Here is a 26,938-nt window from a genome sequence, read left to right as displayed (position 1 = left end):
GGGGCACTGGGTCAGGACTGGCCATCAGTGTTTACAAATGGGTCCTGGTACAAAAAATGTTGAGAGCCACTGGTGTAGAGGGGGCCTTTGATGCATCATACAGTTGATGCTACCCAGTCATGGGGCAGGAGCAACACTGTGGTGCCTCTTGCTGTTTCTAAGTCCCAAGCTTTGGAGATTTCAACTTAAATAAATATGTAAAAAGATTTTTCTTACTCCCTTCAGAACCAAACCTAATTTAGACATGTCACACAGTCTCATGGAAAGGAAATCCTGTTTCCCAGGCCCCTCTGAGGGAAACATTGGGCCTTGGCAGTGCTTTTAAGAAGCAGGCTGATTTTGTCTCTTGCTGACTGGTAGGGAGGTGCCTTTCCCCAGCACAGATGGATCTAGGATTTTGAAAAGGGAGGTGCAGGCACATCATCACATATAACAACACCTATTTGTCAAGTTCAGGAGAAACTAGATGCTTTACCCATGTGCTAGGGAACTAGCGTTATATTATTCACTTTAAGATCAAAGCAAAAACAAATAGAACTATTGGAATGCACACTAATTTGCTAGCTATCTGCGACTGTTTAAAAAAACCACGACAAACTAGGCAAGAAATAGTCAGAAGATATCTTGTCATTAGTCCTGTAGTCATAATTAAATATGCATCTCATTCATTCAGATTCATAAACAAAATCTTAAATATTCTGACAGTGCCTCCAATACTTTACTGTCAGTAATTCTACACCAAACTGTTAAGGTTTCTAGCTAGAGCTAGACAGTCTGCAGGGCTGTGAAAAAGAAGAGTGACATCACTAGGAATGGGTAACAGAGAGCACGACTACAGAAGAAAGGGTAGAATAGTGAAACATAAAGACCATCCAAAAGGACAGAAAGTCATTAATACCTGTGGAGTGGAGAGAGATTAGCAGGAATCAGGGAGTTGATGATAAGCCACCAATTCATTTGACTTTCTCAGCCCTGTCTGAATAGGAATGCCACTCCCCCTCCCAGGCAGTTAGTTTAGCTGGAGTAGGTTTCAAAGTGTGGTGCACCTGCACTACTACACCCTGTGGATCCACACCTGCTCCACAGCCATAGGCACCAGTCATAGCGACATGTATAAAGATGTTATAATGACAGCATAAATCAGCCCTGGTAAACAGACTCCTCCTTGGGGCTCTGTGATTTCTTTTCGAATTTCATATATTTCAGTGTTTTTCCCTCTCTTTATCTCCTCATTTTTGGTTCCATTTGCTGAATTGGACTCTGTCATAATTCCTGCTGTAGTTTTATGGCTACACAAACTACTCTGGAAGCAGCATGTTCAGGAGCTGAATAAAAGCAACTAACACAGGCAACTTACAGATGTGATCACTGGGACCATTCACTAAGGTGGCTTTCATACTAGATACACAAGTGTATCGAAAAAACACCGAGATTGTGAAGTCAAGCACTCAAAATTTGGATCTCTATGACAAAATAATGGCCTTGCATTGCACATACACTATATATGGGGGTCCAAAAGAGAGCTTCACTTGAGATCACATATAGTTACAAGAGGTGATCTGGCTTGTTCTTACTGATCACACCTGCTTTGTGTTCCTCATTACTGAACTCAATCTTTGATTTGTCTTTTTGAAGGCCTCATAGGGGCTAGGGATAGAAATTACACATAAACTGGTATGTCAGAAACTGTTTCATATCTATAACACAATAGAAGTTTAGTGTACATAAACTGCTTTCAAAATGACTGAAACCGGTTTAAGGTAAACCTGAATGGATGTAGTATCAGACTTAATTGATTTAAGTTAAATTGGTTTATTAAACTTCTGTCCCAAATCCCCTAGATTCAAGTTAACTCACAGTCCCCCACCATCCTAGGATGCATTGCACCTCCCGCACAAACTCTCCACAGGGTGGGCAGGCTAGCCTTGGGCCAACCTGTCTGCTGCAGCCAACCAGGGAAGCATGCTTCAGCACCCCCTGGCTTCTGGCCTGGACCACTGTGGCTGCATTTCCAGAATCAAGTGCATGTCTATTCCCTTGCTTATCCGTTCAATCTACGCAGCTTAGACTAACTTGCAAAGATTGAAATGATTCAGCCTTGGGCTTTTTAATGGTTTGTATTTAGCCTGTGATCCAAAAGCCAATGAAGATTAATGCAACTAACAGAGACTTACAAAATAATCAGAAAGTTTAATATTTAGCTACACTAATTCCCTGTAGACAAATATTTGGAGCTGTGTTGCCCAGAAAGCAATTTGTTGGCCAGCTGTAATAGACAGGCAGAGGAGATGAAAACCAGATGGAATAAGCTCAGAAAGCTGCAACAGAACAAGAGTGGCATCAGGTAGAGATTTAGAAGGCAGCTGAACCATCTTCAGACATGGGGCCCAGTTCTGCCAGGCAGGTGTTCATGGATGTCAACTGGATCAGAGAGCTCTCTGCCTTTCTTAGGATCACAACTCACAATATGAAAGGCTAAGAAGCTCTGGATGTATCTAAATCAAACGTGGGAGGCACCTGCCAAAGGCTTTTCATAAAAGCAGAGTGTTAATCAGAGTAAAAAAATGACAAAACAAATATCCTGACAACAGAGTTTCTAAGTACTAATCAGGATATTGCTGAAAACACTGAAATGAGAAACTACCCAGAAAGTATCAATGAAGCAAAAAAACGAAAGCCCAAGAGAGCCTGGAAATGAATTAAGCCTAAGTCTCATAAAAGTAGCTGATGGAAAAATTCTTAAATAGAAGAAACCGACTACTCTGGTATGCACCCATCCACAGTCTTCAAAGGAGGAATCTCATCCACATTAGGTTGGCTGTTACACAGAAAGTTTAATCCTACGGTGAAGATGCCAAGACCTCAGGGTCAGGGCAGAGCCCCTCGCTGAAGAGATGGATCCTTAGAGTGTGAAGTGGGCTGTTCACCAGCTCCTGTTCCTTCCTGCCAGAAGCACAGGTTTTTCATTTTAAACAGAGCAATAATAAATGGGGTTTAGCATGTGTTACTCATGAGCACGTGCTATTATACTCTCCCCACAGAGCACAAGGAATGGTCTTTAGCTCAGTGCACAATCAGACCTTATTATCAGTTCTTGTCATCACCCTGGTTAAAATACAGTTCCACCTTGCAGCCCAGCCAGGTCCAACACGGATGCTAGGTGTTGGCTTGGAAATGGCATTTAAAGGTCCGTTTTTTGAGAATTAGCTTATGGATACAGATTTATGCATTATAAGGGGTCAAGATGGGCATCAGGGGTTAACTGGATGTCTAAAGAGCCTGGGTTTCACACACAATGCATCTCACAGCCCTGAAAGCAGACAGGCTGTCTAGCACGACAAGTCCAACAGATGGACACAACCTGAGAATTAAGAGGGACATGCCATAATGCGAGATCACAGCCTCCAAGTCAGACAGGTTGTCTAACACAACAAGGACAGACAGCCTAGGAACCAAGGAAGTATGTACCATACTGTCCCATAATACAAGATAAGTAACACCAGCTACAAGGCCCCAGAGCAGCAGGGGGGCTGAGTCCCAGTTTTGGGGTAACAGACCAAATTAGGAAAAGGCCCAGAAGGCTACGTGGATGTGTGACCACAGAGAGACAGCCAACCAGAGATAGCCACGAATGAAGAATCATCAGGAGTCATCAAGGGGAAAGGAGAATACAAAAGCAGAGACTTGATATTAACAAAAGGTCTCTCCTGTCCCTCCCTGTTCTTTCTCATCCATCCTTCTCTTCCTCTCTGTCCCTCCCCATCTTGCTCCCTGAAAGAGATCCCCATACCCGTCCACCAGAAAGGGTCCCTGAGGCCTCCGTGGACAGAGGGCACACACCAGCAGCCCGTCTCATCCACCCCACCAGAGGGGGGCTATGGTCCTCGGCATCCCACCTACAAACTGCTGACATCTGACACCCAAGAGAAAGAGCCTCAGAGTAGAGCCTGAATCCTGACCAGATGTACTTTGACTCTGATGACAGCCCTAGGATTGGTAGATATAGGATTGTTTGTATTGTTGCTTTTTTGTTATCACCATCAATAAATTCACCTATTATCAACTGGCAGGTGTTGCGGTTGGTTTAAGGTTTGTGCTCGCCCAGAACAAAGGTATAGGGGCTGGGTCCAATTCCAGTGACAACACTGGGAATTGGCCAAGAGTCCCACGTGGGACAGAGCAATGGGGCTTGGAAAAGGAGAAAGTAAAGCAACCCTAAGGTATCCAAAAGATACATTTACCACTTGATCCCTCTTGTCTCTCTCTCCCCCCAAAGCAGTGCACAGTAAGTAGATTACTGATGGAGTTTCTATGGTGGTCCTGAGAGCTCTCCCACAAAGCACAGCCCTCCTACCTATTCCAAACCTACAAGTCATGGTGAAACCATCCTGAGTGTGCCCCTGGCTGCTGTTCCAAAGCATGTTGGTGACAGACATGGTCATCCCAAGGGCAGCCTCAGCCTCTTGTTTCCAGGTCTGGTGGACACAGCATATGGCAGGTGGAGTGCTAAGGAATGTTTCTCAGCAGTGCTCTGGGGAGCAGTGAGGAAGGGAGCAACTTGCTTTATACTGCAACTTGCCTGTCTGCATCTTCCAGGTCTGTTTCTCCAGCAGTTTGCACATTGATATCTTGGCAATGTATAAAAGCAATTTAGACTGCTTCTGCAAATATTTGTGACCTTTCGTTTATCCCATGTTAAATTTCATTTATTCTATGTTGCATATATGCTATATTTTTGACAGAACAGACAAGAGTGGTTAGCTGATAATATCTGTCATCTTTAGTTGCCTTTCTATTTTTCTGGCATATCCCCCCCGCCCCGGAAAAGTGGAGTGAGCCCTAGGTGCTGTTGACAAACTGGCAGGATGGCTGGGGTTGCTGTTCTTCTTCTGAATCCTCACTCCATGTCTTGCTGCTCAGGGGTTTAGCTCTTGCTTACCATCTTCCCGTGCACCCTTACGCGATAGATACAAGTGTAATCTGAGTGGCCCCAGTTGCTCAGCATGGAGAATTTTATATAGATGAAAGATGCGGGAAGTTCCATCTAAAATGTAATAAAAAGTTCTGAGAAATCATCATTTGCATGATCTTTACTTTCTGTCAGTCCCATTTCCTTTCTAAATTAAATCCTACTGATGGACTACATTCAACCATAACAAAAGCATGGAAAAGTTCCCATTTAAAGCACTTGAAACTGCTTATGTCAAGACTGAATGTGACCCCTGGCAAGTAAAAATCAACCCCCAGAGCTCTCTGGTTGGTAGCAGCTATGGCAAGATGATGCTGTCTGCAAGGTAACCTGCAACACTGGCCTGCAGCAGTAGGTTATAGATTCCTACTACTGAGAGGACACAGCACACACCACCTTGTGCTCTTTCTTCCCAGTCCCCTTCATGCTGTTGCTTTGCTTGAGTTAGTTGTAATTAAACCAAAGCATTCTAAAAACCAGGGTCCTTAAACATTTCTCCTTCTTGCTCCTGATATAAATTACATGAAGGGATGGCTGGGGAGGGAAGCTGACTAGTATGAGAAGGCAGACCCTTCCTGGCTTCTGGTGTAAACTGGTGTCACTGACATAAGTTCAGACCTATGCCTTATGAATCTCTTGGCTCCATGTCTACATACTCGCTTTTGTAGGGTAGGGAGTAAGGCTTTGTCAGAAGCAGTCAACTCAGCCAGTAGCCTCTTTTGAAGTTTCTGTTTACACGGGAACTGAAGGAATCACCTATCCCTCCCCACACCAGTAAGACAGTTGCTGTTCTTCAAAACCAATAGGATGTTATGCTTTCCCTACTTCCCTGCCCAGGGAAAGATTTCAGTCTCTCCTCTCTACTGTAGTCAAACCCAGGTCCACACCAGTGGTATCCACCCTGTTTTCACACCCCTGTTGGTGTACCTGCAGCTGGAAAGTTTGAATGACTTCTTTCTCCAAATCATACATGAATTTTCCAAGCAGAATTTCTGTTTTTTCATCCAGTCCCTAAAATCAGAGTAGGGAGAGGTTTACGGGAAAGAGATGTCACAGTGGGTGCTGGGTAACACTAGAGTGCACAGTGATTCCATGGGTCCCTTAAACATGTAACTGTAGTTAAGAGGAAAGAATTGTGACTTCTGGAAGCCACACAGACATCTCCAGAAGTTAAGAGGAAACTGGCGTTGACCCAGGATGAAAGCTCTGTCCTATGAAGGAAGGCCCACCTTTGAGTTAATCTTGCAGATGGATGAATTGCAAATGTGATATGCCATCCCATATTCAGCAGTGTGCAAGGCAAGGCCAGAATAATGGTCCTGACTTCTCAAATCTGAGTGTGCCCTCCCAAGCAGAATTGTGATGATGATGATATAAATGTAAATTTTGTGGCAAGAACTAGGCCTGTGCGAGTCGGCAGCGATCCAATCCCACTTCGGATCTGGCCATTTTGGATGGCCGCGATACGATTTGGAGCTCTGGACCGGGTTTCCGCCTCAATCCGGTCTAAGAGGCTCCGAAGCTTTGGAGCCACCTAGGAGATCCGGCCATTGGGTATAATGGGGAATCAATGAAATATCTATAACTTTGTTGTTTTTTGTCCAATTTGGATGAAACTTGCAGGGATGATAGCCTCTGCTGAGAGCATGAAACCTGCCAAGTTTCATGCAGGGGTTTGGGGGGAACTGTACCCCAAATTCTTGAAAGCCAAACTCCTGTCACGGCTGTGTGTTACACCACAGGGGGTCGAAACTGCAGGGGCAGTAGCTCTTACTGAGGCCACAAAGCCTGCCAAGTTTCAAGGAGATCGGTGCAGGGGCTTGGGGAGAACTGCATCCCAAGCTGCAGACAAGCAAAACTTGTGCCATGGGTGGCACTTTGTGTGTTAAGGCGCAGCGGGGTGACAGCTGCAGGGATGGTGGCCTCTGCTGCAGCCACGAAGCCTGCCAGCTGTAGAGGAGATCGGTGCAGGGGTTCTGGGGCCCTGCACCCCTGGCTGCTGACAGACAAAACTGGTGCCAAGACTGTGTCTGTTTTGGGGCAGTTGATTGTCTGTATTGATTCTTTCCTCTCCTTAGCCTGGTTTTGTAGGTGCTAATTGATGCTCGTTAAGTTGTTATGTAGCAGCTAGGTCCTGTGTATTGAGCTGGTCTCCGAGTCCCTGGTCCCGGAGTGAATCATGGTTGATTGATTGGTAACTGGGAACAAGGCAGCTTAGCAGTCAGGCCTGCAGCAGGGTCTCCCCTCCCCATCCCAAGACAGACACAGTCAGTCCCACAAGCACCCACAGCACCAGTTTTGTTTGTCCGCAGTTGGAAGGGCAGTTCCCCCCAAGCCCCTGCAGTGATCTTCTTGAAACTTGGCAGGCTTTGTGGCCTCAGCAAGAGCTACCACCCCTGCAGTTTTGATCCCCACCCCCCCCGGCTGTGTTATAACACATAGACATGACAGTTTTGCTTTCAAGAGTTTGGGGTGCCGTTCCCCCCAAACCCCTGCACCGATCTTCTTGAAACCTGGCAGGCTTCATGCTGTCTGCAGAGTCTACCACCCCTGAAAATTTCATCCAAATCGGACAAAAAACAAAGTTATAGTTATTTCATTAATTCCCCATTATACCCTATGGCCAGATTTCCAAGGCGGCTCCGAAGCTCTTCGGAAGCTCCAAACCACTTTGGGAAGCCGAACGAGGCCAGCGCTTTGACCCGGATGTGCTGCTTCGGACCCCAAAGCATCCAAAGCTTCTCCGGATCCAAAGCTCTGTCCAAAGCCTCGCACAGCCCTAGTAAGAACAGGAGGAGGTTTACTTATAAAGGGATGGAACTTGACAATATCTCACTTAAGATCCAAATTTTATATAATATCTGTCCTATGGTATCTGGTCCTTTATCTGATCACTAATGAAACAAGAGGCAAGGAACGGGAAACATGAGACTGCAAATAAAGGGTCTCTCTTGCCTTACATCATTGTCAAGTTCTGTGTGACATAACCCTGTCAACAAGAATAGCCAGTTTATGTAATAATTTAGGTTTATTTCTTAAATTATATTATCATTTTTTAATTAATGTTCCTAAAACCTCATAAGCTAAGCAAAGTTGGGATAGGGCAAAATACGGGAGTGAGAGATTTCTAAGCATAACCTGTAGAATGTGTAACTTGTTTAGTAGGGCACCTCCCTGAGCTCCTAGTGCTGATCTGTCTCATTGCATGGTGCTGTCTTGTGAATAAAACATTACATTAAAAGTCTTCACCATTTGTGGTCTTTGAAGATGCTTCTTGAATACATACTTATCCTTACTCCAGCATCCTGACAAAACTACAGCTAGAGTAATTATATCCTTCCTACTAAAGGGATTCTGCAGTTTCAGCTGAACTGTCCTAAAACTGCTGGATAGTGCTGCTGTGTGAAGCTAAACAGCTGTTGCTTTCACATCCAGATGGATGTAGTTATTCTTTTAAATGAGGGGTGTTCAAATCCTGGCTCATGGGCCACATCTGGCCTGCAGAGCCATGTCATCCAGCCTGCAGGGATCCCCATGAGTCCCAAAATTTTGCAGCAGAGTGGTGGCAGTTAACTGCTGCTCCCGTTGCCAAATCTCCAGACTCATGGTCATTGGCACTACCTCCATGGGTAATCCAGGGCTCCAGCACCCACTGAAAAAAATTAGTGGATGCTCAGCACTCACAACCCAGGCCCCACAAAAAACAGAACATACCAGCAAAAACCCAAGTCAGCTCCTATGCCCGCAGGGAACTCCGTGGGCTGGATAGCATGGCCCTGCATGCTAGATTCTGCATACAGGACTAACCACAGTGGTGCAGGGCCCAATCTGGGTGGTGTGGGGCCAGGCAGAGGTGGCTCAGGGCCTGATCCATCCCATGGACTGGCTCTGTGCCACTTATCCGGCCTGCAGTACCAAAAGGTTCAGCACTGCTGTTTTAAATCCTTCATCTACGGCAGAAGGCTGTTGTAAATCTTACTTGGACAAGACTTGTGATGCACTTTGGGCACTTCAGGGAGCTAAATGTGATGGCCAAGGAGATCTCTTCTAGTCCTATATTCTTACAAATCACTAGATTCTTTGTACAGTGTTAGTAGTGCTAACATTCCACCTCTTGTGTGAAGAATTCCCCTAAACAGGTGTCCTGCTGTGTAGCAAACAGGCCTGAAAACTTTGCATCCAGACCATCCAAAGCAAGTATCCTGTCTGGACCCTGCTATCCATAAAATTCTAAAGTAAATACTCACGTAGACAGCAAAATCCTTGGGGGCACTTGTTACTTCCCCAGAAGGAGAGATGGCCTTGGAGATGTGCTGAATTGTCACAGCAGTTGGTTGGATTTTCTCAGGCAGCTTAATTACCACCTGGCCCTGAGATCCTGGGAAAGCCCAGCAGCTTCCAGGGCTCACATCTGGCTGGAACCAGAAATCAATCCAAATTAATGGTACCAAGGCAACACACCGAACATACACATGCAGACAGTGGGAGGCACAAACATTAAGATGGTCTGTTCTTTGAGTATTTCTCTGGTTAATGATTCTATTCAATTCTATCTGCCTGTTTTCTGTAAGGAAGACATTGATACTTTGCAACAACACTAAACGTAGATCAAACCTGAAAAGGCTTTATTACAGATCAAGGGAAAATTGATTTTTTCACTCACACCTTCTACTTCTTACCCTTACCTACTGGTATCTTGTTCCATTATTGTTCAAATATTTTTTTTGAGAAACCCCAAGCCAAAATCAGCCCTTCTGTAACAAAAGGTGACTCCATCACAATAAATACATTTCCCACTTTTCTCCCTACATCTGAATTGAGGAACCAAGACTTATTTTTAAATCGGATCAGAAGTCCTTCAAAACATAACTTTTAAAAGCAATGATCTGAATCAATGGAAGGGGATGTAATTTTAAGTGAATCAGCTAAATACAAATACTCTCAGGATGTGAAGGCAAAGAAAGAATATCCACAATGAAAGGTTTCCTTTGAGCATGTGATAGTTTTGTTTGACTCTCTGCATAGTGGGAGCAAACAATTTCTACTAACTACAGTCCTGCTACTAGATTAAGTGGACATAGGGAACTGGTGAAGGTCACTGTGAAGTCTTCAGGGTAGTGTAAGCAGAAGGTCACTCCTGATAGTCCTGATTTCCCTTCCCCACCCAGACAATCTATAGAGCTTAAAGGCAATTACTTGATTTCTCCCCCAGCCTAGAGGAAGAAGCAGAATTATTGTAATTGATTATTTTCATGATAGTGCTAGTGTCACTGCTGCTTTAATAGGGCATTTTATAGGGAGGGTTTTTTTTTAGTATTTCAGGTTTTGCTCCTTTTAATTTATTTTATCTGATATACATGCTGCCCTTCCTATCAAAGGCTCTAAGCAGCTTACAAACAGAATAACTTAAAAACAGAAGAGCAACAAGAGAAGAACAGCAACATGAAAGGGAACTAGAACATTAAGATAAAACAGAAAGCCCCCCCCCCCCCCCCCCCCCCCCCCCCAAACAACATCTCCTCTAGTTGTAGGTGAGGTTTCAAAGTGGCAATATGGGGGAATCCTTCAGTTAAGGAGTGTCTGTAAACATGGGGGAATCTACTTGTGGTCTCAGGAAGGCTTTTCTTTTTCAATGTTACTATTTCTATTCCAGTGATACCAAGACACCTTAATACTAAATCAGGATCTCATTGTGCTCATCAATTACAGGAATCCAGGGAAATGCAGCCATTACTATCATATCTTACTGTTTTAAGAGCCAGACCAATACCCACAAAAGCCAGCAATTTATTTTAGTAAGGCAAGTAGTATATGAAGGGTAAGGAGGGAGAAACATTGAGATATGTGTTTGTTTACATGTCTTAAACACAGGGCTTCCTTTTGTATGTGAAATTAACAAGCAGGAGAAGAATCCCATTGCCTTCTGTGGGCTTTGGACTGGACTCTAAATTCATCTCTTCTATTCCATGACTGTCCCTCAACTTAACCTTAATTAACTTGCTAAAGTAAGCGTAGGTCCTTCACTGAAGCAGGTCTTGAGAAGAGAGCTGAAGGAAGATCTCTAAATCTAAAGCAGTACAAGACAATCCACAAAGCAGATGAGGGCTATACCTGTAAAATAGTATCTGGAGGATTTGCAGAAGACAAGAATGATAAACTAAACCAACTGTCTTCTTCGTTCCTGGGTTCATAACTCTTAGATGTTCTGCTTGCATCAATGGTAGCACCTGAAATTAAAATAGAGACCTCAGACAGTGTTAAGCAATGGGTTACAAGGTCTGTCTAATGCTACCTGGAGACCATCCATTTATCCATCCCTTGTTTGCCATTTAAGTACCTGAAGAAAACAGTAGATACAATATCTTCTGGCTACGTCCCTGTAACAGTGGGATGGGGAGGACATCCCATGGCACTCTGACATAACATGGGATAAATGACAGATAGATATCTATTATGTCATACTTGTAAAGAAAACCAAGATCTCTCCATGAACCTTTAGCTAAGTGCACAGGATAGCTTCAGGAAAGCTGCTGCACAGGAAACAAATGTCCCTAATACTGTATTTGTAAAAGTTTACACCACTGGTACCAGAGGCTGACTCCACCTCTGACTTCCTGTTTGATCAAATGCAGGTCATGTAACCTCTCTGTGCTTAGCTTCTCTGATTGGCAAAACAAGGGTATTAACACTTTTGTAAAAGTGCTATATAACACCAGAATGCCATTAGCATTGACTTGGTCCAGCTTTACCTATTGTTTTCTGGGCCCAGTCAGGCATCTGAACATCATCCTCATAAATCTTCTTAAATTGTGAATTTATCATCTCTAGCACATGCTGGGGAAAAAAAAGAAAGCATAAGTTAATGAAAGGAAAGATATTTACAAACCACATTCACATGTGAGCAATTTAATATGTAATGTGTCATAACATAGAGAAAGTGAAATATGAGGTATCAATCAGAAAATGAAGCTAAATTGCATGCTGGTAAATTCCCAGAAACTGTCACAGACTTCAGAGGCTGAGCTGAGGGACCTAACTGTAAAGCCCTGCACTGCTACCCCAGAGACCTGACCTTGGTTTCCACATCACTGACCCATTCTCCAGCCAACCAGAGCAATACCTAGGCAGCACCGTCTGGAAATGGGGAGAAGCATTTCTCACTGCTCAGCCATGATACAGATAGGCAACTTAGAAGAGGCACCAACATGTTCCAAAGATAATCTCTCCAGGCACACACTTACCAAAGCTGAAATATCTGTCCTCTCTATAACACCTTTCATAGATGAGCCTACAAACTTCACTTCATAAGTTTACTGGATACAAAAAATCATGGAATAAATATAGACATTGGATTTATGGCACATTATAACCTGTCTGACATCTGACAGCCCCAGGTAACCTCTCAGAACGCACACCGGAAACCTATCAAAGACAGGAACACCCAATTACCGGTGGGGGCACATTTCTCACAAGAAAACCACTCTCTCTCCAATCTCTCAGTTCTAATCCTCAAAGGAAACTTACAAAACACTTCCCAGAGATGAGCCTATGTACTCCACTTCATCAACCTCCTGGACACAAAAACATGGACTAAATATAGACATTGGATTTATGACACATTATAATGCCTGACACCTGACTCTCCAGGTATCTCTCCATTATTCATCCCCTTTCTCTCTCTTCCCCCCTCCCCAGCCTGTCTCTCACCCACTGACTCCTCAACCTACATCTTCACTGACTACCTGTCTTGTATGCATACCAGCCCAGCCGCTGGCTTCTTTACTTTTCATTCCATCCAGGAAGAGCACACACCAACTGCTGAAACTTCCTTAGCCTGACAAAGGGTTTTTGAACCTGAAAGCTTGCTTAATAATTGTTTTCCAACTACTTAAGTTGGTCTAATAAAAGATATCAGATTCTCCCAGAGAACCTTGTCTGCCTATGTCCTTAGGTCAACACAGCTACAACCTACACCCAGGTAACCTCTCTACATTTTACCAGCTACATTCTAACACCAGGTCAACATTCCTCCTTTCCCCCCACACCTACCCATCTCACTCCTATTGTCTCCCATTGCATCTGATCAGCTTCCTCACTGCCAACCGTTTGTATTTTCACAGACCTGCATTTTGCATATTGGCTTCTATTCCACCCAGGAGAGCACACAAAACACCAGCAGACTCTCCCTATGGCTGAAGAAGGGTGTTTGTGCCCGAAAGCTTGCAAAGAACACTTGTTCCAAGTACTTAGTTGGTCTAATAAAAGACACCCCATCTACCCAAAGAACCTTGTCTGCTGAAAGTAATCTCATTAATTCCTCATCATGCAAAGGTGGCTTTGAAAATGGCTTTTAAGTCTAAGCAACCCAAAGGGAAGGTTTTGGCAAAGACCTAGCACAGTCATCACACATGTGAGCCCTTTAACTGATTCTGGAGCTACACGACAGAGCTGTAGCAGGCAAAGGATGCCAAACTGCTTAAACAGGCTGATGTGACATAAAAAAGCAGAGAGCTACATTTATATTTCAAAATGAGCAGCAGCTACTTTGTTAACATGTGTGAACATTAGGTACTATAAGAAAGGCCTATAAGTAGTGACTGATGTAGCCAAATGTATGTATGTACTTTGCTATAATAAATGTATTTTGTTAAAATGGTTAAATAAGTTGCAAGAATAAACCAGACTTATCAGACCATAAACTAATGTACAGAGGTAGCAAATTAGTGTAAACGGGAAGGAAAAGGAAATAAGAAAGTTTCTCTTTTGGTCCTTTTTGCTTTCTCAAGGATATAAATTTTAACTAATTGGCATTTTTCTGGTCCACAAAAGATCCGGTTTAATCCAGTTCTGAACGTTTCAGTGAATTAAAGGAAAAAAAGGATAATTTGCTTGTGATTTTCTAGTTGGTCTAATAAAAGGTATCATTTTGGAACCAAGAGTTCTAGTTTTTTGTATGTCTTTTTGTCTAAGACCAGCATGGCTACCAAGTACACCCCTGAAACATGGAAGATGCCAAATTTTAGCTGATTTTGGATTTTAAACTTCATTGCAGAACAAGAAGGATGATTTTATTCCTTCCCTGCCATCTGACACCTCCAGGGATGGAATTCTACCTGATGTACACATCAAAGAGCTACCCAGCACAGGTCACAAAAACACTCTCATGGACCCAGAGGGACAACCTTCCATCTCCAGCTCCCTCTGTGCAAAAATTAATTTATTTCCTACCTATGAGGACTTGTTATCATCTTGTACCATCTATGCTTTTCCCAGAGCCCAACAAAGGGACTTTAATCCCAAAAGCTTGCAGAAAAGGACAGTTTTCTTGTGATTTTCCAGTTGGTCTGTAAAAGATATCATTTTGGAACCAAGAGTTCTAGTTTTTTGTATGTCAGTGAACCAAAGACATTTAAATAAAACCAATCAGGGATCATTTATTAGAATATTAAGATTTACCAGCCATCTATAAAAAGTAGGTGTAGACTGCAGGGGAATTTGTCAAATTCTATGTGACACCTGATGGACTGTTTGCCTGCTGAACTGTTTGGAGGACCCCTTCTGTGGAAACCATGAGCCCGGCCAGCTTTGCTTCATGGCAGTCAAGACACATCCCGTAAGACTATGTTTTTCCTCAGCAATTAATCTTGCTTTGTCAATTCATCAATAAACTTCTCATGTTGATAGAATGACCCAAGAGTCCATTTAAGTTTTTTTCACCCATCCACCCCTGTTAAAAATGTGTTAATAAAGGAAGGATCATATTAACAAAAAAACCCAAACCAAGTCCTTTAACATTTTAATAGGCTCTTGTATAGCATCTCCACTTGAGACACTGAAATCACTTGGTAAAAAGTAATCTTGGTAAAGAAGGTTAGATATTATCATTCCAGTTTTACAGGTGAGACATTAAATGCATAGACAAATGAAGTAACTTGCTTAAGAACATAGGTCACAGGCAGGTTGAGGGACTTAACCCAGCTTTCTTCCCTCTTAAACCAGTACCTTAATGACTCCCCTACAGTGTCTCCCAGCTATTGTGTAAGGGACACACCACTCCTTCAATTGCAGCTTTGGAGGCTTCTCCAGCAGCACCAGAAGGCCTGTGGGGCTCCAGAAGATGATACTTTTTCAGGAAAAAGAAGACTCAATCCTATTTCTTTTGTCTGGTGCTACCCACATAGTAACATCAAAACACTACACACCAGGAAACATTTTGATATAGACAAATGCCCAAAGTGTCAAAGTCATAATAGATACTATCAGGGCACAGTACTGAGAAAACAGTTAACAGTAAACCTCCCATTGATAGCAGTGGACACAGTATTAGGTTAATGATGAGTGTTTTGAAAATCCCATTTCTAATATTCAGGCCCCTAGGGACCATTAACAGAGCATAATATGAAGAGTCTAATAGAAAGCAGTGGAGAGAATGAGAAAAGCTATAGAAAATTCTAATGATAACATTCTATCCTCTTACATCTTTATTATCCACTGGGATTCCATTCTCCTCCAGGGTTTGTTTAACTGAATGCAGAATGCCATTCTTCACATTGTCTAGCTCTGCACGCAGAAGATCCATCTCCTTCTTAAGGTCTTCAATTTCATTGAATTGCTGCTTTAATAAGATGTAGGACTTCCTTGAAACAGTAGATGAGCAAACATTATTAGGTCTGTCCAGCTGCTTAGTCCCTGGTGCCAGGCTGCAGCACTCACAGCTCAGTAAAAATAAGGGCACATGTCTACACGGCTTCTGTGGTAAACCCAGAAGCTGGGAAGCACTCTCTATCCCCCCTCACCCCACTCAGCCTGGGCCAGAGATTGGAAACTAGGCAGTATAGATAGGTTAATGTGGTTCTGATCATGGGCCCAGAGCCTGCCATGGACAGGCTTGGCATGCAGGCAGGGCAGACTTGTCCTATGATGTCAGCCAACACTTACACCCATGTATCTCTCATTTATTTGGATGGGCAAACTCTCCCCATCTCCAGTACTTTTAGCTGAGTGAGCTTTTGTGTGTAGCAGCTGTAATGCTCCCTCTCTGGTGCAGAAGCTCTGCTGTCATTTGCACAGGAGTGCAGCCATGAACCTGAAGCTGTGTGGGGACACTTCTGTCACCAGTAGGGATGTGTCTCAGGACCTGCAGCTGGGCAAGTTGAGTTAAAGGAGTATATCTGTTAAGTCAGCTGTATCTCTCAAGCAGGGTTAGCTACTAGAGGGAGATATGCTAGCATTCATTGAGCCAATACATTACAGTAGGCCCAGGTATGATGACAACTCCACTGAGGCAGTGAATCAATTCATCCTAAAATCATCTCTCTTACCAATATGACTTCATTTCTACTCCATGCAGCTGTGACATCTCCTGTAAGGGAAAAGCAGCAAAGTACATCTGCCACTAGCAGAGCTTATGGGGTGCCTCAGAAACTCAAGGTAGGAAAAGCAAGACTGTGGCCCAACAGGATTGGCAGTGATATAAACTGTGTGATGGGCCAATTTTATTTATCTGTTTTCAGACCCCAGCTGCCTGAATTGGGTTGGGAACAAAGAAAAAGACATTCCCTAGAAGAAAGTCAAACCCAAAGGTAACAGACACTCACAACATTAGTTTTTGTCTTTGCTATTTCCTCCCAAACTATGATTAGAAACTTTTTGGAACAGTGGCATGTCAAACCTAAGATACAGACTACTTAACTAGATGTCTGCACCAACTCAGAGGACTGTGGGGACAGGCAAAAAGCTGTTTCAAGTTTAAAACCTTTCTGAAAGTAATAACCCATAAGGCTCTCCCAGCTGACCTCCATCAGTTCACTGAGGGCTTGTGATGTGCTAAAGATACTGAGCAATCCCTCTGGGTTCATATTAGATTGAACTCCTTAAATCTGGTCTGATTAAGGAGCTGCCAGTCATGCCTTCTGAGTTAAGAGCTGAGTACTTTAATAAAAAAAAGCAGCAATGCAGAGGTTCATTAAAGACACTGAACTACCACTAGCAATATGCTCTACCTCATTTGAAACCTACTAGAAAGATGAGAATGAAGCTCTGGCTTTCCAGCTGAGTATTCTGCTTTTCATTCAAGCTTTCAACACTGAGGACCCAAAGGTTTTCCACTGAGTCATTTTTAAAATGAAATAAAATCTTGTTTGCAGGAATTTTGTCTAAGTAGTCACAACCTGCAGGCTGTGCATTTTCTGTAGCTAGTTATAGGCTGGATGAGTTGAAGGCTTTTAACCCAAGCAGTGGTCATTGTGACTACTCTAAACCCCTCAGGAAGAAAGACAAGGAGTGGAGGACAGTAGTAGTGATTGTTTCTGTTTACTCAGGCTCCCATTAAGTCAGGGGAGCTTTAAATCACAAAAGAGCCAGTCTTCATGGAACAGCTTGCACAAACAGGGATTTAAGCTAGGTCTACTTGCCCTCGAGCACTCTTCACTGCTCTGAGCAGGCTGCCTCCAAAATGGGGAGCACTATTACTGTGGTTGTGTAGCTGCACTGACAAGCTACTTGGGTACATCATCAGCAATGCTAATTAGTTTGTATAGAGGTGGCTAGAGTGTTCCTGGTTGAACAGGCAATCTGCTTGGAGTACCATGGTATGCCTGAGGTTGCTGCCAGCAGGGAGACAGATTTAACAGAGACAGCCTTAATCCATCAAAGTTCCTGCTGACCTCAGTAAGATATGTACCTAAGGACCTCAGGATCTGGTCCCACAAACAGGATCATTGCTTGCAAAACATCTACTGGTGTACACTGACACGGCTCCATTGTGGAGTTACATTGGTTTATACCATCTGAGGGCCAGTTAAGGGTATTTTGCCTAAATATATGATTTACGGCAGCCATAACATTCTTCAACAGAGGCTCAGTAAATGGCCTCAACAGCCAACAGGAAATGCTCCAATAAAATCTTTGCTTCTTTATTAAAATCATTCAGGCCTGAAAATAAGGTTTAATTTAATGGAGAGCTGCCATGATATTTTTCTTTCTCCCCTGTGATGTGATCAGGCTTCACTTGTGGCCTGGACTGACACAAGTTGTTCCTATTGCACATAAGAGGCCAAACCTTCATGCCATGATTTGTCCATCTACAGGTGAAAATCTCCCTGGAGCTGGTGGGCAGTCTGAGGTTTGATGACTGCATGAGGGTGCTACTGGGGCTGCAGGTCACAACTGTCTCTCAGAAGGCAGCTGCTATAACTGCTTCTCATTTGAGGCCCTATGAGTTTGTTTTCCTGGCCAAAGGGCACTTACCTCTTCTCTTAGTCTCCAGGATGAGAACCAGTCAATGCAGTAGAACCCTGCTGCAGAAGATACACACAAGAGAAATACTTTACTAGCATGTCTAGCCATCACCTTGGCCCAAATAAGAACATTATCCATAAAGTTGGGAAGCCTAGGGTGCACACTGCTGCCCAAAAACCACATCCACAGCCTATCTGACTTTGACCAGGGTCCCCTGATCCACACATTCATGAACTTCAGGGATGACTGCAACTCATGAAATCTAGGAATGATGCCCCATACTTTGACAGCTCTGGTTGCCACAGAATGCAGCAGCCAGTATGTTAGTCAACACCTGTTGCTGGGAGCATACCATCTGCATTCCCCACTCCCTGCATTGGCTTTCTTAAAATACAGAGTTCAGTTCAAGGTCTCTTTCCTGATATGCAAAGCTGGCTACAGGACCAGCCTTAATTATGTCTGATTGTGTCCATTTTCATGCATAAACCTCCCACAACATTCCTCCCAAGCAATGCAACTGCTGAACAGCTCAATGGGAAGTCCCTGATTGCAAGAGGCAGAACTAGCATAGGAGCTGGCTCTTGGCTGTTGAACTCTCTCCTACAGGTGATAAGAAAGTCCCCAGACCTCATAGCATTCAGCACCAAACTTAGCTCTCTGTAAAGGAGTTCTTCTCACCCACATACACCTATGCAGACAAAAAGAATATGCCACGCTCACAAAAACACCCAATTGACCCTCCCAAACCTGTAAAGTAATCAAGCTATTTATTGCAACAAGCTGGTAGGGCAAAGAGAAAGGGTGATAGTCATCATTATTTGTGCATGGAAAAGTTTGGGAGACACTTGGATACTAAGGTGCTGCTCTAAGCAATTTGTCAAAAAGGAATAAACAAAATAGTAAAGTGGCTTCTAACCCTAAGGGTCCTTAACTTGAATATAATTCAGTGTGCCAGAGTTCAGCCCTTTGCATGTCCCCTGAACTGACAGGCTCATAGCAATGAAGGGCTGGATAAGGGATCATTTAGTCCAACCTCTTGCACTGGGGCAGAATCAAGTATGCCCAGACCTTACCCAAGATGCTTTTCTATGAATACACACCTGAAATCATTGGGATCAGCAATAACAGTATCTTGAAAATCATCTTGACATTCTGCAGGGTGATTAGTTCTCTAATTAAGAAAAAAACACAGGTAGAGCAGGGTAGCAATTTTGGGCAATTCATTTATTTGGTGAAAAACATGGGCTTGCATCCACCAAAACTATTAATGAATTCCTTCAGCAGAAAAAACAAAAATCTGAAGAGAGCCTTTTGTTTCAACATTGTTTTAAACAAAACTCTTCAATGTTTTATTTTGACATTTGTCTAAGTTTAATTTTTTTAAAAGGGGTTTAAAAAAAAAAACCTGAGAAAACTAAATGAAACATTTCAGTTAACTGAGCATTTTTCTTTGTTTCCCATTTCACTGAGGAGAAAAACATATTTTTACTTTAGGGCAGCACAAATTGAATTTCTTTTCCCAGTTCAATCAGCGAGCTGAAAAAAATCAGTGACTCACATAGATCTAATCAGAGTATTCATATGCCTCCATGCAATTTTGTTCTAACAAGATGTTTACTTAGCTTGGGAAATATCCTTTCCCCCTCATCACTGAAGGCTTATATTTATACTATCCAACATGCACTGGTACTGGATTAGGTTTTGCCCCAAATTAGGGGGAATGAGTTTCAGGGAACATACAGAGGGGTCCCCATGTGTTGTGTTCCATGGAAGGTGCTGGGTGCCCTCACTCACAGCGCAGGGAATTTATTAGGAATAGGATGAACAGGAGAGAGACAAAAGAGGGGAAGGTGGTTGCTGGATCTGTGATGAAGTGAAGCCACTGATCAAACTGCATAGAAGCACCACTTCCCATGGTCCAGAGGCTGTGACAGTAACCATGGATGCTGTATCCCTGGCCTGATAGCCCTCTTGCATGTAGAGCTCATTTACTCAGGATGTGGGCAGGAGCTGGGATTTAAGCCAGTGGCAGGTTCTGGGTAGCAAGACTGCAGAAGACTTTGTAACTGCTGGCTTTCATAAGTAGCAATGAAAGAACTGCACAGATTCTATCACAGCACCAATATGAGCATGTGCCAAATGTGAACCAGGGGCTACTGATCTCTAACCCAGCTCAACCACTGATTAAGGTGCTGTTCCCAGTCATTCTTGCCCTGTTTCCAGTTTTGACTCACAAAGATCCAGTTTCATTCCCAATATACTCTTGCGAAGAATTTTATCTGCTCACTTACACTGAGGAGATGCAAGCCTTTACCAAATATCTTGGGAGGGAGACGAAGGCCATTAGCAGGAGGCATGGGATGTTCAATATCATTCCTGTGAAAGCAAGCACAGCTCTTAGAGCCTTCCAAATCTGTGGGAGTCATTCCATTGACTTATGGAGGCTCTGGATAAGACTCTTGATGCAGAGACCTCCCTACAGACACGACTTCCTAATTCTATAAATGGAACGTCACAGAAATGCATACCTAGGACTTCCTACACTATTATTTTGGCTGCAACAAAGGTTCCAGTCTCAGGGTCACATAGGCATATATGGTGGGTAGGTGGGTTTTACAACTTTTTATATTAAAAAGTAAACTGTTGTTATTATTGCTATTGTTATTATTATTACTATCATAAGTATTAAAATAATGCCAAATATGTGCCACACTCTTTACAGAAAATGTGAAGATACAATACCTGCCCAAAAGAGAATGAGAATATTAACCTTCCCAATGTAACATGCAAAATGAACTAGGTGTACAGAATTTACCAGATTGTATATTATCTCAAGGACTTATAGGGAGAATATGTTATAGAGTAGAGGGAATATGAATCCTTCCCCCCATATGCAACAAACACTATAGTTGCCATTGCCATTTGTTTAACAAATCATATATTAGTTTTGTTCATACAGCAGTTAAAAGGTGTAAAAGTACACATAACCCAAAGATGCTGACCTGGATCAAGACTATAAACATCACAAACAGGTACTCAGATCCAGAGCTTTGATTAAGGCTCATCTCTGATACTAAGTATTTGCTTTTATTTATGAAGAGTCTGTACAGTCTTGGAATCAGTACCACCTGGGCCAGCATGCTCATTTCTGATCCCTGATGACAGAGAAGCTCATGGTTTCCTGCTTTCATTGAAGGCTCGTGCTTAGTTCCTCTGCGGATGTAAATCAGCTGAGTTGGGCTGACTTAAATGTAGGTATGCCAGTTTTATGCTAGCTAACAAACTGGCCTTGTGCACATGGGACTCACGTTTTTCTCTCTGGTACTACTCTCTCAAGCACTGAAGTCCAAATTTTCAATTATCAGTGCCTAAAGTAAGGCATCTAGATTCACATTTGAGATCCTAAATATAGGTCTGTTTTTTTAGAAGGGTTGTACACTGGCAGTTCTGATCAAGCTACAAAGTAAAGCTTTTTAGATACCAGACTTCAGCAATTCTGGTTATATAATATTTGCTTTTATTTTATTTTCATATTGTTTCCCTTTCACTTTGTTCATTCTTATTTTTAAACTGCTTGGAATTCATCTGAGCTAACTTCATTATTATTGTCTATTCACATGCTTATGACAAGCCATTTGTCTCTGTGCTTTCCTTGTTATCTACAATGTGCACAATGTGTGGTAATATTCAGGCTCATAAAGGCCTTCTTTTTTGTTTTCAATAAAATGTATTAAAAAGGTAGAGTAACCTGTCCTGCATTTATCTGTGAATAGAAAACACCAGTTCCAGATGTGTAAAAAACCCACCTTTTACATCAAAAGAACACTGGCAGGTTAAAAAGCAATTCTATTGAACCTACACACTATGAATAATGTCATTGAAGCTATTATTCTTGTATGCCAGTAGAGAGTGATCTTTAGGGGTATTAAATACAGACATGAAAACATTCCTTTTTATATGCAACTCCCATAACACTTCTTGGTACATGTGTGATGTATTTGCTTTCATACATTTCCTTCAGCCTGAATAATGATAACAAACTAGATGGCTTCACTTTTGTTTCTAGTCAGTCTGTGTCAAGTGGCTGATGTGCACCTGCACATGGTGGCTGGTTAATACTTCTGGGAAAAAGTTTGTAAAACACCCAAATAAAAATATGATTTTATGGGTGTTTTACAAGAGCTGTGGAGTCATTTCTATTTATTTCAGATTTGCGGGGGGAGAAATTGTGTAACAAGCAGTCTGTGCTACTCCGATGGAGCCACCATGTTGGCAGCTTCAGCAGCCTTCAGGGAAAAGCTGGCTGAGTCTCACCTACTCACTGTGGCTACTGTGTACAACCACCCTGGAGGGAAGGGAGGTGGGAATACTCTCAAGAGAATGAACAGGACTCTAAGGGAGCCAATGGAAGGAACTATAGGTACAGCCATGCTTCAGGAGAAGGGTAGGACTGGAGATGCTATTGTTCATGTAGGTTACTTTGTCCACAGAGCCAATTCTCTGGAAGGAAGTGAGTCCTGACCCAATCCAGGAAACAGTCTTTTTCTGGGACTGGCACCTGTTTTGACCTTAATTCAACATACCTCTTCTGACAACTAAATGGATATGAAAAAGTCCCAATGCTAATAGCTGGCTATCCAGACATAACCATAGGATAATGTTGCTATTCACATTGCTGTAATTCATCATTGTCATTGATGTACCTTGTATTAGGCCTCAGAGACTGTGGTAGAGTTGAGCCTCAGTTATGCTCACTACACTGTATGAATATATACCAATAGGCAGTCCTTGCTCTGGATCACTTACAAGCTCATTTAAGATAATGTACAACTAGGTTTAGCAAATGATGGAAGGAATGTGAACAAGAGCTACTGTATCCAGACTATAGATCCAATTCAAAGCCCACAGAAACCAATAGGAAGAGACTCCCATTGCCTTCAGCAGGCTGTGGATGAGGACCTTCACCCTAGATATACTTAAATTGGTTTTTGAAAATATATAAGCAAATAGATGAAATTTTAAGAAGTACATCAGTATTTCTTGCCAGTGAAATTATACAATGCTGCCAGCTGCATCAATGCGATCATGTGCAGTGCTTCAACTCCAGTTCAGCAGGTCAGGCCAAATATCTTTGAAGTAGATTTGTGGGCAACCACCCTCATGTCACGGCTATAAAGAACCAGCAATCTACATTAAAAGAAGCAGATGTCTACCCTACATACTTAGCACGCTTTTTTGGGATGGCCGAGATTCATTTGCTGGTGAAATATGGCGGTTGTTCTCCATTGCCAAGTATGACATTCTGGTGAACACCTCACCTGTCAAAGAAACATCACATCATTTAGGCAGGCAATTTGTCTTCCCCCTCATGCCCAATTTCAATTTAACTCTAGACATTCAAACAGAGTCCATATGCTGCCAGTATCCAAAATATTGCTACATCTATACTTTGTGGTTTGATGAAAGCTGCTAGAGCCCAATCCTTCTGAAAACTAGGCCACTTATTTAGGAGCAAAAATATGAGTTTAATTGCCTCAGTTTAAGCACTTGCATCTCATGTGTTTTCTTCTTTTTATTTTTCTACTGTTACAGGTAAGTAGATTGACAAACAAAATGCTTTCTGATAGTACCAGATTTTACAGGCTGCTAGCAGTGGCATAGGGCTTTTGTCCAAAGTGCATGGGCTAGTAATTTAGTATTAGGTGCTCCTCTTCACTGAAGGTCTTGTGAAGATGTACAAGAAGCTCTACAAGAGGAGACAAAGGTCTGGTAGCCAGCTTACTTAGGGGCTGTTTCAGCCATTAGAGGAGGAATACTAAGAGAAAGCAAAGCCCAGCAAAAAAATTTTAGACAGTGTGATTGAAACCATTAGGGAAACCAAAGCCAGGAGGTGCTCCAGTGAAGTTTTGATCTGTCCAAAAATATGCCTTGGTAGAACATTCCCTTTATTCTATCTGCTATGGTTGTGCTATATGCTTGTACAGTACCTTCAGGAAACAACAACATCATGCTAAGATGCGTGCTAAAATGCAAACATAGGGTCCAATCTTCTAAACCTTCCTGCCTTTCTACAGGTATGGATAAGGGTGGCAGAACTATGTCTATATCCATTTTTGGAAGGGAGTTAATATTTTTAGGCTGCTGTCAAATGTACACTTGCTTCTGCCTTACATTATAGTCTTTATTGATATGATTAGAAAAACTTGCATTTTGCCCATTTTTTCCTAAGGGAAGATAAACATTTCCCTTTAGCTGGAAGCAATGAGAGGAATATTTACATTCTCAACCCCAAAGCCTTTACAAAAAGACACAAAGCATTGTTTGCAGGTTGAACTTACTATCACTTGTCTGGCCTTTCTCACTTGGGTTTGTAAGCCCTTGGCTGGATCCAGTAAGAGTAGATTCAGTAGAATGACTACCAAGTACCGTCTGTGAATATAAATACCTGCTGGCAGAAAGATAAACATAAGATACCCGTGACTTGAGTTACATTAGTCAAAGGAAGACGGGACATCCAGACTGTGAAGTCACTGAGGAAACATCTGTCGCAAGTATGTGGCTATACAAGCCTTAGGAAGTAAGAGAGTCTGCCACAAGGTGGGCACAGCAATTATGGTTTCAGTTGTGGATAAAAAATGAGCAGCTGGCTTTTACAAAGCAGAGCTTCTCTTCATATTTGTATGAGGACCTGTTTAGTGGTAGCATAGTTGTATTTTGCTATTGGTATCTCCTACCCAGCCCTGCCCTGCCCTTAGAGTGCTAACCGGGTTGCCTGCAGGCAGGAGTGCAGAGATGTTTATCAAAGGGAAGAGCTGCAGCAGCAGCTGGATCAGTGCACTAGCACCGAAGGGAGCCGGGCTGGCTGGATGTGAAGGCAAGCTAGCCCCCAACAAACTCTCTTTAGAGAATTAGCCAGACAGCCTTGCTATCAATTGGAAATAGCTAAGCCAGCCTCACCAGGCTGAAGGAGGTTGAACACATCAGTATATCTGGCTGCCAGGTATGGACTCAATGAATTCCACAGCCTCTGGAGCAGCTGAGACAATTTCCAATCCAGGGAGAAAGATGCTAACTTAGTGGGCAGGGCTCTGCTCTCCGCACCAAGTCCTTGCTCTGCAGCTGAATTGGGTTGAGCTTCTCTGACAGTCCAACAGCTTATTCAGTAATAAGGGTTCCCCCCGCACTTTATGCCAAAGGCTTGTGCAGCCTCCTCACACCCTTGCTGGCTCCCACTCCTTCCTTCCCCTCTACCCCAGATCAGCTTCCTAGCCCTCACTCGCTGGCATGCATCCCAGACAGGCCTGACCACAGCTTCAATGAACAGCTCCCCTTGCTGGGCCAGTTTGGAAGTACAATTCCCACTTTAACCTCTCCCTAGGAACAGAAAGGATCCTCTTCTCAGCCCCCAAACTATTTTTCAAAGCTGAGGAATGCGGTATTTCTGTCTAATTGTTGCTATGACCTCCTCAGTCGAGTTGTAGTCATGCACACGGCATTCTTTAAGCAGCCTTACACCAGTAAAAAAAAAGTCCAAGCCAAAAAAACCCCAAATGTTGCTGTACCTGTTTGTCGGGAGGCCTGACATTGCCGGTCCCTTTGGATTATCACTCATGTCACTGTCAGCTTCGAGTCCATGAAGGGCTGTTGATGACAGCCTTGGACTTCTCCGCAGGTTCTTTTTTCCATCCATTACAATGGAGATGAAGCAGTGATGAGTGAAGTAATACAGCTGCTCTCTAGTACTGATACATTGGACACTGCAAATCAATATTAAAATCAATCAAGATTAAAATAAATCAACAAAGCTACACCTGAGAGAAGCTTGTCTTCAAAAGGCAAGCACTCTAGGAAAAATCATTTTGGTTTTCCAATACGCTTTTCTGATCTGGGCAGGTTTATGTACGCCAGCCAGTCAGAGACAGCACAGTATTTCCTGTGCACCTCGCTATTATGGCTATTGCTTCAGTGACATCATAATGGACTAAACATAATTTGAGTTGCTTGGCTGCCATTAGGAAAGAGCAACCTTAAAGTGAGACCCCCCTGGGGGTCAGGCTGCAGCTGAACAGAACCACCTCTTGGACACTGAGTTGGATAAAAAAAACTTTTTCCCAAATGCCACATTGTATACTTAACCAGGGGCACCAACCAGGCACCAACCAACCAGGGGCACCAACCTTCCACAAGGAGCCAGGGGCTTTGACTTAGCCTGAAGTCACCCACAAATGAGGACTCAGGATCAAAAATGCAATGTGGATTTGGCTAATTGGCAGTCTTGAAGGAATTGAATTCCCTGACAGAGTGCTGGAGAATTCTAGTGGATGAACTTAACGTGTGGGCTGGGAGAAAGCAGCCTAAGAAAGAAAGGACAGGGACGTAAGTAGTTAGTGAAAAAAGTGAAGGGCAGTTAGCAAACCCAAAAGAGCAGGGAGCCAGGAAGATGTGAGAGAGGCTGTCCTGGAATGGCAGGGCCTAGAGTGGAGCCCAGAGTAGAGTCTGTGCTGGGAACTGGGGTGAAAAAAGGGAATCTGAAGCCTTGAAAAGAACAGGGAAACAGGCAGCCTCTGGGGAAAGAGAGAGGCCACAGGCAAGACCAAAGGAAACTAGGAATCAGGGTAAGGGGGAAAGTGAAGGGCTTGGGTGCATCCTAGAGGGGCTGCACCCAACAGGGGTGGGTGGCCCTGAGGCAGGGTAGGTTCAGAAACCATTCAGTTCAGCTGGGAGATGAAA

The 26,938-nt window shown here is 43.1% G+C and overlaps 1 protein-coding gene across 2 annotated transcripts; it reads right to left on the bottom strand.

Annotated features, from left to right (window-relative positions):
- Positions 1 to 1,828: 1,828 nt before the first annotated feature.
- Positions 1,829 to 26,102, bottom strand: LOC102565514 (SUN domain-containing protein 3). 2 transcript variants are annotated; one of them, XM_014596342.3, is made up of 13 exons: positions 25,771 to 26,102; positions 24,547 to 24,656; positions 23,431 to 23,526; positions 20,500 to 20,584; positions 19,309 to 19,379; positions 18,218 to 18,267; positions 16,291 to 16,331; positions 15,447 to 15,606; positions 11,719 to 11,803; positions 11,081 to 11,196; positions 9,217 to 9,384; positions 5,897 to 5,980; positions 1,829 to 5,044 (listed from the first exon to the last, which is right to left on the bottom strand). In XM_014596342.3, exons 1-13 carry the CDS (start codon positions 25,896 to 25,898, stop codon positions 4,925 to 4,927), a joined length of 1,314 nt encoding a protein of 437 aa, XP_014451828.2. In that variant the 5' UTR covers positions 25,899 to 26,102; the 3' UTR covers positions 1,829 to 4,924. The 2 variants fall into 2 exon arrangements, with proteins under 2 accessions (XP_014451828.2, XP_059580618.1); XM_059724635.1 differs by having other exon boundaries at positions 24,547 to 24,653.
- Between the last annotated feature and the right edge of the window lie 836 nt (positions 26,103 to 26,938).

The sequence above is a fragment of the Alligator mississippiensis genome, chromosome 3 (assembly GCF_030867095.1).
Source record: "Alligator mississippiensis isolate rAllMis1 chromosome 3, rAllMis1, whole genome shotgun sequence".
NCBI lineage: Eukaryota > Metazoa > Chordata > Crocodylia > Alligatoridae > Alligator > Alligator mississippiensis.
The sequence above is the reverse complement of the archived record's forward strand: the minus strand, read 5'-3'. Positions and strand labels throughout refer to the sequence as shown.